Here is a 16824-nt window from a genome sequence, read left to right as displayed (position 1 = left end):
AATTGTTACCTTCATTTGTACTTTTCCTTGTTGTTTTATAACTTGGTCCAAGACTCTACGTGTGATCTCTCTAATACTTTACAGAGTGATAGCATTACCTACCTGGAGTTGTACTCTATGGGTTTGATTTTTTTATATGTTAACATTCTATTTGTTTTGGTAGTCCTTGCCTTACAATGTAACCACAGATTCGGAATCTTAACTAGCAGTGAATGCTTTAAACTTGCAAACAAAGCAAGAAGTCATTACATATTTTATATTTAGCAGAAATGGAAAGTGATACATTAAATGAGACACTTCAGACAAACTGGCACAACAATTGCAAGTATGTAAGACTGCCTCCGAGATTGCTTAGCTCTGCAGAGCTGATGTGCCCCACATGTCTGATACAAACAAGTGCAACCATTCCTGCTGTTAGTCTTCCTATAAAAAAGCAATTGGACTCGGCAGGTGAAAGAGATGAAAATTAGCCAGCAATCCTCCTCAAACAGCCCAAAAGAAACACGCCAATGCATAATGCATTGTTGGTCTAAATATTTGATGGTGTTTTGCAATCAAGAATTTGCAGACTATATAGTAAGGGGAGAATATAAAAATCCAAATAGAAAAATAAATTGAGCACCTTCCACCTTCCCACCAAATTTAACGCTGTGAAGTAAAAAAATACTTTACATATTAATGATAAGAATGCGGTTAAATTAAGCAATAATGAAGAAATATGCATTATTAATGATTGACGCACACATGGATTAGTCTGATCCAAAAGGTGCGAAGGACTTTGATTTCTTGAACACATGCCGAATATTTGGCCTAGAAGAAAATTTCTAATCAACACGAAAGCCAAATGTTTCATTTATTTGACAAGGCTGCCTTCGCTGTGCTTTGTCAAAGCTGATACTTAGTAGCTGTTTTCTATCAAGAGTCTCTAAATAAGGAATTTTATCATATAGTACACAAAGAGTGTCAATTACAACTCATACATTTGTAAATTATTTTTCATCATATTGGCAGCTATCAATAAACAGTGCCATGTTGAGCATTGTAACTTGAAAAGACACAATAGCCTTGATTTTAACTCGGCTCGCGTTCAGGGCAATCGGGTTGTGAGGGAGCAGGAAACCCCACAGACAGGTGAGTGAGAGAAATTTGGGCTATTTTAACTTCCAGGCCTCAAGTGCATTTTTCTGGACTCTCTACTGCCCGAAGTTGGCGGCAATGACTTATGACCTGGTGGGCGGGAGCAATAAATTGGATGGGAGCCCAATGTTTCGGGATCCCAAGGAAACGGTCCCTGGCAAAGTAAGTGAGAACTGGGGTTCCAGACTGATTGCGGCTGGGCGGGGGGTGGGGGGCGGGGAGGGGAAAAGACCGGGGGAAGTGGAGGTCCTTGTTGGTCCAAGAGGAACTCCTCTTCTGGCCCGATGCTGATTGTTACCAGCTTTTACTGGTGGGTTCGGCATGGTGCAGGTCTCACAATCCCAGGAGTTAAGATTGTGTTGCGCGCCAATAAGGTCATCAGGCAGGGTCATCTGCATCTTAGGTAGGCCCCCTCCTGTTGGGGGTGGACTGCACTCCTAACTCCATTTTGCACCGAGTTGAAGTGGCAGCGGGTGGGATCGCGACGGGAACATAGCACAAACCCGCTAACTGCCATTTTGACGACCCACTCGACAAGTTTGTGCCATTTGGGCTGGGTTAAAATCCGGGCTAATATCTATTTGCAAATCATTAGTTCAGTCTATATGTGAAATGGGATTTACCATCAACTTCTAAGAAAATGCTTTTCCAGGCTGCTTTAGTTCTAACCTTATGTCCAAATACTTCATAGATTGTTAACAATCCAAGAACGCAACACAGAAACAACACAGGTGTTCAAATTGGACAGCCTGTCAATATAATAAAAAGAAAGTTGGTGCAGCATTGAAGACCTGCCACTCAATGCCCATAACATTAAGCGAATATTATAATTCTGTCTAAAATAAAAAGGATACTAAAGACATCTACAGGCATATCAGGGTTCACTACAGCAATTTCCTTTGCAGTCACTTCTAAGTGCTCTAACCCACTATGCTAGCCATTCCCCTAATAACCTGTACTCATAAGTACTCTGAAGCTTTGAATATAGTTCCCTGTTAAATAGGAGAATTGATATGGAAAGGTTACTTCTTCATTTATCATTTAATTTAAAATAAAAATTTAATAAAAAATCCACAATGAAAATTTTTTTAAATGGACCAATTAAGAACCTCAGTTTGCTTGTACTAATAGGTGGTGAAATGTTTTTGCTAGGATGTGGTGGTCAGTAATCCCACTGGAACATCATCAAATAGACGACCGCTGGGAATCTCCTTCGTGGTTCTTCTGATTGGCTGCAATGACTTCAGCGGAAGATTGACTGAAATGCAACTATCCACCGACGTTCCTCTGAAGTTACAGCAGCTGATTGGGAGAATTCTTAAGGAGGTTCCCGGTGAATAGCCTTTTTGTGTTTCAAACATGTCACAAGGACTAGGCTATGTCATCTGTGTTTTAAATGAATACTGCAACCTGGATAAAGGAAAGGTTAGTTACTGCATATCGAGAACAGCCCGTCAATGAAATATGGGTGGAAAGCCATAAGATTACCTTCTCTTTCTCTCATCCACCTGTCTGCAGATCTCCTGCCAACGTCTGTTCAGGTTGCTGAGCTTCTCCTTGAGGATGCCAGCGTCGGCTGACGATGACTGTCCAATAATCTCCTCCCCAGTCACATTCAAAGATGTGACAACAGCTTGCTGGCTTCCAATTCCATCCTGTAATTCCTGCAAAACAGCAGCACAGAGAATTAAATCTCCTGACTATAAACCACCACAGATAAGTTCAAAAAGGCAACGTTCTGCACACTGTAAATGGCAGAATTACTTCAGAAATACGTAATAAAAAAGGACTATTAACAGGCAGAAAGCACTTCTTAAAACTTCTGGCACAGCAGGTTATTCTATGTATGAAGCTGAAAAATGTTCTCTTTCTGGGGCTATCCATAAGTATCACCATTTTGCAAAAATACGAAAAGCATTCTGGGGAGAACGGGTGTTGGAATTAGGGATCCCTGTTCACCTTTAATGTTAACGTAAAAATGACCATCAATTTTCATTATCTTTACAATGCAGTTTTGGGAGAAAGGTGATGGAGTGGGACTTAAACCCAAGAGCATTCTGTATTCTTGTGAAAAAGATGATAACTATGGATGATCCAATGCAGTTTACAACTGTAGTATCTTGTGTTGGTTAATACTAAGCACAAGATATTTTTGACAAATAATTTCTGCCTGCAATACTAAAAGCATTGATGTAGCTAGACCTCTAAACAAAGTTCAAGTGATTACCCTTTCAAATTTACAAATGTAAATATGGCAGTATCGCAAATAACAGCCACTAAAGTCCACTTATAATAGCTGAGACCACACCTCTCACTAGCAGTGCTACGTTGTGATAGCACTTGTCAAGATGCAAAACATATCCTAGATTAATGTTTCACAGGTTGGCACCACACACCTCTGTTTATAGCCAGTGCTTTGTTTTTCTACTGGTGTGAACAGTTCTCCCAGAATTAGACACTCAGTGCAAATGCAGATGGTCTAACACATGCAATCTCTCTCACTACCACCAGCACATTCCCTCAAATAATAAATAAACTAATGGCCACAATGATAAATCTCTCAGCTAAGGGGAATGATTTTGGAGTGGGGCTCTACTCCAGACCTAAGCAAGTAATCTAGGTTTACACTTCAGTACAGTACAGGGGCTCCTGCAGTATCACAGATGCTGTCCTTCAGAAGAGATCCTAAACCAGGGGCCTGTTATACTACTTCAGGTGGATGTTAAAAGTCCGGGCGGACATTTTCTTTTGGGCCGCCTGCCAGCATCTGCCCCCTCTCGCCTCCTCCTGCGGGGTGCCAGCCGTGATCGGTCAGCCTGGCACTCCTCTTGAGTGCCGGGCTCATTTGCTGGCACCCCACTCCCCGGTGGTCCAGCAGGGCCCCGGTGCGTGCTCTGTTAAGCCCCTCCCCTTTAATCAGGAGAGGAGGCCTGCAAGGACGCAGCTCTACGTGCTGACGCGTGTGGCGCTGCTGCACATAGCGCCGCGATATTCAATGGGAGCACCCCAAGTGGGAGGGGGAGCGCTTCCAGTAGTGCCCCGCCTCCTGCTTGGGGCGCCACCATTCAATTTCGGGCGCGCTAATTTTTCAGGTGAAGTTAGCGCCCCAAAAGGAGCGCAACCCAATTTTCCCCCCCATGTGTCTTAAGAATAGGCCATTTTGGGAAAGGAAGAGATTGCATCTTCAGGGATTGCATCCTGAGGGACTGCACCTTGAGAGAGTGCTGCACTGTCGGAGGTGCCGTCTTTCAGATAAGACGTTAAACCGAGGCCCCATCTGCCCTCTCAGGTGGATGTAAAAGATTCCGTGGCACTATTTCGAAGAAGAGCAGGGGAGTTATCCCTGGTGTTCTGGCCAATATTTATCCCTCAATCAACATGACTAGAAACAAATTAACTGGTCATTATCACATTGCTATTTCTGGGAGCTTGCTGTGCGCAGATTGGCTGCTGCGTTTCCTATATTACAACAGTGACTGCACTTTAAAAGTACTTAACTGGCTGTAATGTGCTTTGGGACGTCTGGTGGTCGTGAAAGGGGCTATATAAATGCAAGTCCATCTGTCATCCTGCACGTATGCTGAAAAGGAACTTCATAAATACAATCCACCTCGATCACAAGTAAGTTGATGTGACTGGAGCAGCTGGGTACACTTTACTGGAGGAGGCTGAACTAAAGCCTGAGTAGAAAGTATTCACAAAGGTTCAATTTCTGTAACATCAAAGTGTAGCCTGCATTACTCCTGTGAATGTTAATGGCAAGCTTATGTTGTGGCATACTTGATTTGCTGCAGTATAGTCATTTTCAATGTATTTAAAAATGTTATGCTGTTAAAAAGAAAATTCAACTAAGATTAAGAAGTTTGTCACAATGTGGCAGGCTGCAGGTTCATACCCATGGCTTCGCACATAATGGATTCTCAATCGCAGCAGTGCTTTCGTGGGGGTGTGAGACACTTTCACATATAAAGTGATGGAAAATACCAGTGGGAGAATCAGCTCCAGCTGCACTTTTGTGTCGGCCAGTTATTGGCTCGGGACAGGTTATTTGCTGATCCTTCTTGGTAGGAATAAGATTCATAGGATGAAGACCAAAGAAGGGGACAGGAGAAATTAACAATTAAAAATCAAAGATAAACATAATGAGATAATGTTGGCGGGCATCATCACCGATGTAAAGCCTTCATCACATCCACCTGTATTTATAAAAGGAGCTCATCAGTCTCCTCGCACTCTTCCTCTTGATCACCTCACACATTTGCCTTCAAAGTCTAATTTCTCCATCATGAAGCTTAAACCCTATAGTCATTAAATCACCTCATTTGCCAAACATATTACCATTCTCCTGCAGTAGTATATGCAATATTAAGTTTGAGAAATGCCCTATCTGTAAGGTAAAGGGGCAGATTTTCCTCTTAGTGTAAAGTATCACATAGTGGAAAATCAGGTGGGGAGGTTTGATGCCCGTAAGAGAGCTCATCTGGTATTCCACCCATTAACTGAAATGGATGGTAAGTTGGGCAGGCTCTGTTATGCATGTATGATTCGCTCTGCCCGGTTTTCCACTTCGTGCTACGCCTAGGCAAACCTTTATGCCAAAGGGCAATAAGAGGAAAACTTCCCCCTCCCAGTCTACCAGGAACATTATTAATTTTACTCCAATTTTCTTATAGGATGAAACATTAGTTACTGAAATTAAGGATTGGAATCTCACTAGGTTGTTTTGCTAAAATGCCTGATTTATAGACTTTACTCCCTTAGATTTAAACCTCATGATAATCATATGACAAAACATGAAAAAAATCTGATGAGTTTGTTCCAGATCTGACATTCACCAGAGTACATTTGCATATCAGTCTACTGAGGGAAGATTCCGAGTGTGAAAAGTTACTGGATGTATTTTTATGCAACAGTTCATAACCTAATCTAAAAAAAAATCAAAAGAATCATCCTCCAGTAACTCAGCTAAATCTCCGAGGGGCATCAGGGGAATTCTGATTGTACCAGCATAAATAATCCCTGACAGAAGTTCACTTGATGAAACTGAGCAAGAAAGCAATTCAACGTGAAGACATTAAAATCCTCCTAATGCAGGTAAATTGACATATTTGCAGTTTCCCACGAATTAGAATATTAGCAGAACAGTGCCTTTCTTTAAATTTTTCTTTATTAATATGGCATATAATCTTATAGCTACAGGTGTTTCCTTTGCAATCTTTACATCAATATAAAATGGTATGGCATTGCTCAAGGTGGGAAAGGGGAAGGTTTTAACGGTGATTATTTATCATTCATAAAGGCATCCAGTTAATATGAAACTGTTATCGACAAAACTTGCTCACAACGGTTTCTTTGAGATCATTGCAGCATACCTTGGATGGTAGAGTGCCAAAACTCTGCACAGTATTTGGAATATCATTCGTATTTTGGGAATCCAGCCTTTCCAAACTGTGCATTGCAGAGAAGAGCAAGAATTAATCTCGGACTTACGCACCCCAAGCTCTAAAGAGACGTTCGCAAACTGAATTTATTTTCATTAACGAGAAGAACATTACATGAGATGTGATCCAAAATTTTCAACTGTGTAGAGGAATGCATTATATAGCTGCAAGCAGATAATTTATCTTGGATGCGAGTAGAACTGGTGGACGGAAGTATAAAAATAACAAACAAGTAAAACTTGGGATTAGAAGAGTTTTTTGCTCACGGCTACGTAGGATAGACTCCCAGCTGAAGTATTTAACATAGAGGAAACTCTCGATTTACCGGCACCTAAATAACCGGAAACCTCTGTTAACCGGCAAAATTCAGGAGTAGGTTCAGGTAAGTTTTACTTCATATTAGTGGCAGTTCCTGGATCTATGGCGATGTAACTGGGGTTCGTGCACTTGTTGCTAAGCAACAGGGACGCTTGGTCTGTGGCTGGAGTTCCTGCACATGTTGCTAAGCAACAGGGAAGCCTGGATTTGTTGCTGTGTACGGAGCTCTCCTACCTTTTAGACTATAACTCTCTGTAATCCGGACTTTTTGATAAACCGGCACCACACCGGTCCCGTCGGTTCCGGATAATAAAGAGTTTCCTGTAGCATCAATTAACAACTACCAAAAGAGCTGGATGACTATTTGGTTAGAATGAGATTGAAGAAAAAAACAACACACGTTTATATAGTGCCTTTCACAACCTCAGGATGTCCCAAAGCGCTTCAAAGGATATTAAGTACTTCTGAAGTGAAGCCTCTGCTGTACTGAACAGAAACACAGCAGCCAACCTTGTGCACAGCAAGATCCCACAAACAGGCGTGAGATGAATGACCAGATAATCTGTTTTTGTGATTTTGATTAAGGGATAACTGTTGACCAGGACACCAGAATTATTCCCCTGCTCTTCTTTGAATAGTGCCATAGGATCCTTTACGTCCACCTGAACCATTGAAACAGGCAGGTAGGGCCTTAATTTAACACCACATTCAAAGGACAGTACCAGTGACAATGCAGCACTCCTTCGGTGCTATGCTGAAGCGTCAGCCTAGATTATGTGCTCCAATTCTGAAATGCAACTTAAACCCACAGCTTTACGATTAAGAGGCAACTGACATTTAATATGGTTTCATATAATTAACTATGTGGCGTGCAGGAAGGAACTTTGCAAGGCCTTTGCTCAGGAGATTAAATAAACTGGGTCGAGTTCATTGTAGGGTAATGGCATATTTTTACCAATTGTTTCTAATACTGTAAGACTGTTTTCCTTTTGTAAACAGGACAATAGCACCAACTGCATTCATAGAAAATCCCTATAAACCACTGTAATAAATCATGAGACAGTGCTCATTAAAAACATTATTAAAGATGTCTGCAAATTTAACAGAGGAAAATTAGTAAAGATTTCTAGGGGGTTTTCTCTCCAAGATCCTAGACAAGAACCTCAACAGAATGAGTTCCAAAAACCTCATTACACCATAAGGATGAAACAAAATGCAAGAGGTGGACAGAATGACATCTTCATTCTGCACATAGTTCTGCATTTGCTTCAATTATAAACAGAAAAGAACCCTTTGGCCCAGAAATTCGGGTCCCAACGTGTGAGTAAACACGGAGTACTCACGCGTGGACCCGATGGAAGTGCCGGTTTCTTGCATGCACTACGCATGCGCGGGAAACTGGCATTTCCAATCCTCTGAACGAAGGGGTTCAGAGGTCGAACGCATGCGCGCGGGAGTCTGCGCTGCGCGTTGAACTTCCTTTTTTTTTTTAAAAACAGGTTTTTCCGTGCGTGAAGGCCTCTACATTTTACACATTTAAAAACCAGGCGTAAGGACTTCATTTTAAAAGGTAAGTGGTCAATTAATTAAAATTATAATTTTTTTTCCACAGGTTTATTATTTTTAAATACTTTAAAGTAAGGTAAGTGTATTTTTAGCCCCGTTTTTTTATAAAATTATTTTTTCAAAAATTTAAATTATTGTTTAAAATAGTTATTTAATGTTATTTATAGTTTATTTAAAAAGTGTGATTTTTTAAAATATTTATTTGAGGGGTAAGTACTGTTTTGGGGGCCGGAGTTTTCATTAGTTTGACAGTTCTTTGTCAATCTCATGAATGGGCTTTTCCCTCCTCCGATTGGTTGCCCAGTGCGCACGTGATCCCAGCGGACGCATCGCACTAAGTACGCCGCTGGATCACGCAAGCACAGCACGCCGGGAGCTGGACCGGGCCACAGAGAGGAAATCCACGTCGGGGGATTGCACCCGCGGGAAGCCCCCGACACGAATTTCTGGGCCAATGTGTGTGTGGAGAATAGTGAAGGAAAATCAACTGCTTTGAATATTTGATCATCTGGAAGTAATCTCTAAAGCTGCCCTTTACTGAGATTGTGTTTTGTGCATTACACTCACTGAATAAATACAGAAAAAGAAATGCAAATCTTGACTTCTGTTACCCTAATATATTTCACTACCATCCCACCAATATTTTTTGACGGTGTAATTTCTTTCTCACATGCACAGAATAAATAAACATGTGGACTGATTTTTTTTGGTCAAACTTTATTCTCTGTTGATAGGTTATATAACACTTTCCTTGCCAGAGTTTTTGAACTCTCCACCTCTTCGCTCGCTCTCATTTGTCTTTCACATTTCCCCCGATCATTTCATTCCTGAGGCCACGTGGCTCCCCTGCAAGGAATGAGATTTACAATGGAGGGAGAGCCTGTCCCATATCATGGACCACCCACAGGGAAAAATAGCAACTGGAAGAATTTGCTTGCAGTCCTCTGAAAATAGCATTCTGAAGCCAACAACTAGGGGATACTTAGAAATGGTTTTGATGATTCTTCCTCCCCACAGCCTCCAGTTTTCCCACAGTCCCTATGGGAGCAGTATGTGGAATTTGTTCAACATTTTCTCACAGTGAAAGAGCTGAGATGAGGACATGCAGTGAACCTGTGTTCCCAGAGGCCATGGTGCCACACTGGTGCCAACTCACGCCTGCCCATTTTTCCAGCGTAAAACCTCCAAATTTCGCATCAGGATCTGCCGCTCCTGTACTATACGGGAATTGCGTCAGATGCCTTATTGGCTGGCTTTTAGTCGTCCAGGGCGCCCACCTGAAACAGGCAATTAGCTCCTTAAATACGCAAATCAGAGTCCCTATGCCAGTTGTAGGACCCCGAATGCGTAATCCAGATGCACAGATGTGGAGCTCCATCTAGTTGTACTCGGCTTTGAACAGCCTAACCCGCAATCCTTAAAGGAACCACTGCAGTCCACTCAAAATACAACCCAAGAGATTTGCAATTTTTATTGTTGTGGGCCCAGGAGAAGCAGGAATGACAAGTAAATATTGGAGTGCCATTTTACTTTAAGACTTCAGGCACCAAATTAGTTCATTCCACTGTTCCCCATATAAAAAGACTCAGAATTTAAAGGACAAGCTTTCTGTACGTTAGATACATAGACCAATATAAGTGACAAAGTTTATGAGTACAGTATTTAAGACTAGATCAGCAATTTTCAATATATAGGAAATAGGTCTTCTGACAAGCGGGGGATGTACATGTTTCGATTCAGTCTTCTGGAAAACAGATTTCCGCTGCATTACAAATTAAAACTAGTAATACAGCTTCACATTGAGGCAATCAGTTTTCGAGTCTTAATAAGGAATATCAATGGCAGAGATCTGGGATTCCTGCCAACACGTTGCTGGCATTGACTCAGGTTCAACTGTAGCAAGTAAATCTATACCGACCAATGTTCAATGCGTGAAAGTGGTTTTCTTGTTCAAGAGAATTACTGGGTGATAGCCAAAAAAGATAAGTCATTGTGGAGAATTATTTTGGTACTGTCCTGTCAGATCCTTGAGTCACACGTAAATGTACGGCATCTTTCACTCACAGTGAATGCTGTGCTTTCACAAATCCTGTAGCCAAAAACTTTAGGATTGTAGGATTTAAATAATAGTGCAGAAGAATCAAATAATAGTTTACTAATCTTGTATGCAAGATTACTGTGGTCTCCTTTTTCACCATAATATCTTGCACAAAATGATATCAGTATGCTAATCACCTTCATGCATTCGTTATTGAGTGGTAAGTCAACCAGCTTCACAGGTCAGTGTAGGCTCACAGCCATTTCCAGCTTTTGACTTTTCATAGTAGACATGATCTAAATTTTCATTACTTCTCTATTAACATCATCATTGCTTGTCAATCTGGAATCAGCTTAATATGCTAATGTGATATGCTGGCAACATCCAGTCAGGCTTCCAAAAAGAGTGCTCAGAGATTTTACTGAGACAGAAACAACTACATGCAGAGTGCAGATAAGGGCATCAAGAATTTAGCAAGGCTTTTCAAACCACTTTGTTGCAAAATTGGATATTTACTGCAAGATTGTGTGGATGGAATTAACTCATTAATGACTTGCAAGTGGTTTCTAGGATTTTACGTAACAAATTTCTGAACTGTTAAACCAGAAATAAATCAGAAACGTGAGGTACTCATGCTCTGAATGTATGAACAACAAAATCAAAAGAACAGCTTGAAATGACTGTACATTTCAAAGTAAAAATTAATAAAACTAAGCACCACTGCTGACTGAAGGACAGATCCAAGTAAATAGGTAAATTATGCTATCAAGAATTTTGAATTACTTTGTTTCACCTGCAATTGAATAAAGTATTCAGTGTCTTTTGATCTTAGATCAGATTCTTTTACTGCTTCAAATTGCTGATGGCCACCTCTTGTAGATTACAGAAACCATTTGCTATTTACATGTGCTGACTGATTAGGGTTAAAAGACATTCACAATGGATAAGCAACAGATTGTTAATCCACAAATGTGCTGACTGAATCATCTCTAGCTCCACATTTGAATAATATATTTTATTTGTATATTGTACCAGATGTGAATGTAGTGTCAAGTTTGCCTGAAAATCTTGACTTTGGAATTAATAGGTTGAAAGAAGGAATCTGTTTCAGTTCAGCAGTCTTGTGTTGTCTGTTGATTGATTGTTAACTCTCTGCTTGGGAGAAATTAATCAATATGATGCTATGTCAATGTTGAAAATGGTACAAAACCTATTGAATTTTCTTTGCAGCAAGAAGGATTTTGTCTTTCAAAACTAAAGGAGTGTTATATACCTTATGAAGGGCAAGTGAGCCATTACAGATCATTCTCATTATGTTTATACATTGTACTGTTAGTATTTGCTGAACGTCTGAGCTTCACATCTATTTCATAAGTTTACATGGTTTAGCCTATAAAATCTGATTGGAGAAAGCCAAGACAAGGCTACTGTTGGGGGCCAGCTTGCAGCTGCCACAGAGAGGTCTGCTGTTGAACCCGGGTGGAATATTGTTTAGTTTGGTGGAGCGATGGAGGCCCTTGTGCAGCAGGGAGTTGGATGAGAAGGCTGAATCGTTTTCTCGGCCTGCTTCTCGAAATGCAGTTGCAGGGTTGTCGGCAGCGACACTGGCCTCACTTGAGGGATCTTCCCCTCAACGAGGGAGTGGGGATACGAGTAGCATTCTGGATCCAGATGTTTCACTCAGTGAATTGCGGAATTCCTCATCAGAAGTAGAAGAGAAATACAAAAAAAGCTATGGTCTCCAATGCACAACTAGACAATGAAAAATCTAACTTCATCTACCAAGTGGATACACTAAAAGATGTTATTAAGGAATTGGAGGAGCAAATGGCAGAGCTATATAGACAAAAATGAAGAACAAAACCATCACCCGCCCCGGGTGGTTAGGAAGGCAGTCCTTAAATCAATTTTCTCCAAAACAATAAGCCAGGGTTACTTTACCACTAGATCTTTCTCAGCCGGTCCAGGGATCATATCAGGCTCTCCAAACTAAACAATATTCCACCCGGGTTCAACAGCAGACCTCTCTGTGGCAGCTGCAAGCTGGCCCCCAACAGCAGCCTTGGCCTGGCTTTCTCCTCAGGCATTGACCCTGAAGGGAGGCACTAGTTTGCCTTTTGAACTCCTGAGCTAATGGGTAGATTTGCCTCAGGTGTGTTGGAGGTGGGTGTGGCCTTCATCTGAATTGGAGTGAGGGGGGGACTTTGTCTCCATCTGGTGGCCACATACCGTCCATCCACCACAAACCGCCCCCATAGCTCACAACTGTGAACACGGAAGGTATAGCCACCTTTAAAGGAAGTGAACACAAGTGCATTGATATTTCCTGTACTCTTTCACAGCAGGCAGATGTGGGTTTAGAAAATGAGTCTTACTGAATGCACCACAAAAATTCTGTCTTTAGAAATTTTGAGCCAGCTCAGCCTAAGAACATTACCACATTCTGAAATAATTGCATTTACTGGTGCAGCAATTGAAACAGAACAGCCCTCTATCATTTTTCGGAAAACATGGATATCCGCGTTCTCGTTCTGTTTCGATCCCATTGTATTTAGAGGCCCTAATCTTATGGGTTTTTCAGCTTTCAATAGATTATTAATTCAGATTAAGATATTTTTTCAAGAATTTCTCACAGTACTCTGCAACAACAGTTATTTATGTGACAAGCATATCCAATAAGTTACTTGTTCTTTGTTTGATCACAGAACATTATAGTGTAGAGTTTCCACTTGTTTACGCTACTATTATCAGCGTAATCCAAGCCGATTCAGCTAAAACAGTGCAAAAGATTGGGGAATTTTAAAAATGAATTACGCCCAAAACCACTTGCGCTCGTGTTTCCTGCGATCTTTTATGCTGGTTCAAGATTTAATTTGCCCAAATCAAACCCCGCCCACAAAACTGGCAACGCCCCGAGGCCAAAACTGCAAGATTCCGCCGATAGCGCTGGTAGAGGGAGGCTCTTCCAAATGCATTCATTTTCTTAGTCACACAGGCACTAGTAGGCAATTTATTAAGCTTTTTCATATCAAAAAATATTTAATTACCTAAGAAACTGGCTAGTGTACACCAATAAATCTATAAAATGGTTCAGTATTTTTTTAAAAAGTCATTTTCAGTTATTATAAACCAGGATACTCACAGGTGGAGGATGGGACACCTTTATGAAAAATGCTGATTTTTGCTGGTACACCCATTTTCAGCTGCATTAATAAATCTGCACTAGGTTACCACTCTTAAATACATCAATACTTTTTAATGGAAAGGAATAAAAAAAAGGAACTATTACGTTCCATTACGCTGACCGATTGTGCTGGTTCATGGAAGATTTTAAATTTGTGATTATGCAAATTAATTTTAGCAGAAACTTGAACTGTAACCTAACCAGTGCAATTTCAAGCACATTTTGGGGGCAATTTCCCAATTGCACCCAAAGTGGAAACTATCCCTTGTACTCTTTTGCCTATAGCTTTCAAAAATGAATAGTCATTTTAAAAGAATTCTCATTAGTAGTAGAAGATGATGAATATGTTGAACCAGGACCAGGATATCTGTTGTTTAAACATGTGTCTGTAGGCACAGAGTCTGCTACAGTGTCAGCCATGGCTCAGTTGGTAGCACCCTCACCTTGGAGTCAGAAGCTTGTGGGCTCAAGTCCCACTCCAGAGACTTCAGCAAGAAAATCTAGGCTGACAATCCAGTGCAGTGCTGAGGGAGTGCTGCACTGTCGGAGGTGCCGTCTTTCAGATGAGACGTCAAACCAAGGCCCCGTCTGCTCTCTCAGGTGGATGTAAAAGATCCCAGGGCACTATTTCGAAGAAGTGCAGGGGAGTTATCCCTGGTGTCCTGGCCAATATTTATCCCTCAATCAAGATAACAAAAACAGATTATCTGGTCATTATCACATATCAGCTTTGCTGTGTGGAAATTGGCTGTTACAACAGTGACTACATTGTACAAAAAGTGCTTCACTGGTTGTAAAGTGCTTTGGGATGTATGGTGGTCATGAAAGGTGCTATATAAATGCAAGTCTTTCTTTCAAATTCTGCTTCCGCTTTAGTGGCAGAGTGAGGATATTCTCAAATGTCAGCAAAACATAAGCAAGCATTGAAATGATAAAAGGCCCATCAAGCTTGCTCTTTCCATATAGCTTGTACAAACTACCCTGTCAAGATCTTTAATCTCCTCTGGGAAATCTTTATGTACTTCCTGATCAAAAAATAAATCCAGAACATTCCAGAAAAACACTTAGATCCACCAGTCTTGTGTTACCTGTGTTACTCATTTGCTCAATGGTCCACCTGGGAATCCCTGGCCCAAGACCGCACAAAGTGGAGGAGAAGCATCCGGGAAGGCGCCAAACACCTCGAGTCTCTTCGCCGGGAGCAAATGGAAGTCAAGCGCAGGCAGCGCAAGGAGCGCACGTCAACCCAAGCACCCCACCCAACCGCCCCTTCAACCACCATCTTCCCCACCTGTGACAGAGATTGTAGGTCCCGCATTGGACTCATCAGTCACCTGCGAACTCATTTTTAATGTGGAAGCAAGTCATCCTCGGTTCCGAGGGACTGCCTAAGAAGAAGGGAAGAAGGTCACACATGAGCCACACACACAAAATTGATACTGAACTCATTGAATCCTGTAGGATCATCACAGGGACTTTGGAACCAACTCCCACAATGCCGCTATACTGCCTCACAAGGATCACACCACCAGAGAAACAAGAGACCTTCAGTAAAAAGGAGATACAAAACAGGTGCAGGATCCTAGATGCACACTACAAGAAACTCTCGTTTAAACGACACCTAAATATCCGTAATTCTCTATTAACCGGCAAAAATCTCACTCCAAAAACAACACCTCAATTACCGGCAATGTTGCCGAGTCCGAGTCTCCCGCGGTGGCCGAGTTAGTCAGTGGGAGTAGTTCTCCAAACTGCCACTACTCGGCTTTTTGGCGCTGTCGGAAGTCAGAACACCTCAATACCCCTGTAACAAGAGTCTGACTCTCCCGCGCTGCCGGTAGTCTCTTCTGATCCACCATTTTACAGGTGTACTGTGTGTCTCCCACGCTGCTGGTAGTCATTGCATTGCATTACCCTCAACTGGCAGTACTGTACTTAATCAAGCATCTTCCACCATCCATTTAACACAACATTCTGTAGGTGAGTACCCAATTACTGTATACTGCACATTTCTAGATTTGTTTTACTTTTCTTTGTTAAAAATAGCCTCGGTAGATAATCCTCTCCGTCATCCGGAATTTTTGATCAACCGGCAACACGTCGGTCCCGGATACCAAAGAGTTTCCTGTACATGGACATATTCCGTCATCCAAGAGGGGACATATTCCATCATCCAAGAGGCTAAAGTCCAGAAAGCATTTTGCCTCTAAAAATCTCTTATCCCAAAATACCCGCGTGGAAGGCAACAGAGTAACAAAATGGTGGGAAATGTCGATGATCTTGGTTCATTTAGAATAACTCCCTCCAGGCACTGGCTTCGAACAAAGATACTGGTGAACCCTAAATTGAGCAAGAGCTGGGGTGGCAACGACTGATGATATTGTGAGCAAGTGGAAGCTGAGAGATGACTGCAGACGTGAATGTGGACAGCCTAGGCAGAAATCCTGTATTCCCGAGGAACTATTGGAGATAAATGATACCACCAGATCCTGGCTGTGGTTTTGGAGTGACAAGCTATGATGATGACCCCTTACTGATAAAATCATAATAGCCCCATAAGATCAAAGGTAAAGGGATGTTAAGGGCATAATGAGGAATCAGACAATACATTTTCTTCGTAACATGCTTTAAAATTCCATTACCATTAACCCACAGGTGCCAATGTAACATCCTATTGTAATGATGTGAATAATTATTTTGTTTCTATTTATTATTGAAAATGTAACTACTGCATTAACTCAAGTCTAGTTCTTCAAAAGCTTTTTTCCCCACGATGGTTTTAATTAAAACATTGTCAGGATCTAGGAAGGAGAAGTTTGATGTGACAATTCTTTGGTTTAAACATTACTGTCTACTAAAATTCAACATAAATGGAATTTGATCTTAATTCCACTAAGTTTCATCAAGTGAATGAAAGCAATGTTCTACAAAGAAACATAAAAAAAGTCGAACCTAAAGAGATTTGAGACCATGTTGACTTCTATTTGATTATACTATATCTGCATTAGTGAGATATACTATTCATTACCAGAGTAGATGACACCAATCTGGATTGAAAGGTTACAAAATAATCTGTGCTCCGAACAATTTAATTTTGTGCTCCAAACAACCTTTTCAAAATCAAATGAAAATTAACATAA

The 16824-nt window shown here is 41.2% G+C and overlaps 1 protein-coding gene and 1 long non-coding RNA gene across 9 annotated transcripts in view; both read right to left on the bottom strand.

Moving 5' to 3' along the window:
* Positions 1-16824, bottom strand: part of dmd (dystrophin) — a 2562635-nt gene that overhangs the window by 856598 nt on the left and 1689213 nt on the right. For all 8 annotated transcript variants that reach the window (XM_086007360.1, XM_086007362.1, XM_086007361.1 and 5 more), the window contains one exon: positions 2626-2801. In XM_086007360.1, coding sequence (XP_085863486.1) covers positions 2626-2801 — 176 coding nt within the window. The remainder of the gene's footprint in view (positions 1-2625; positions 2802-16824) is intronic.
* On the bottom strand, positions 8996-14890 carry LOC147107479 (uncharacterized). The gene is made up of 2 exons (XR_015080915.1): positions 12442-14890; positions 8996-12199 (listed from the first exon to the last, which is right to left on the bottom strand). It is a non-coding gene; the product is annotated as an uncharacterized LOC147107479 (long non-coding RNA).

This window comes from Somniosus microcephalus, chromosome 14 (assembly GCF_052327205.1).
Source record: "Somniosus microcephalus isolate GS21.2 chromosome 14, FLI_Smic_1.0, whole genome shotgun sequence".
Taxonomy (NCBI): domain Eukaryota; kingdom Metazoa; phylum Chordata; class Chondrichthyes; order Squaliformes; family Somniosidae; genus Somniosus; species Somniosus microcephalus.
The sequence above is the reverse complement of the archived record's forward strand: the minus strand, read 5'-3'. Positions and strand labels throughout refer to the sequence as shown.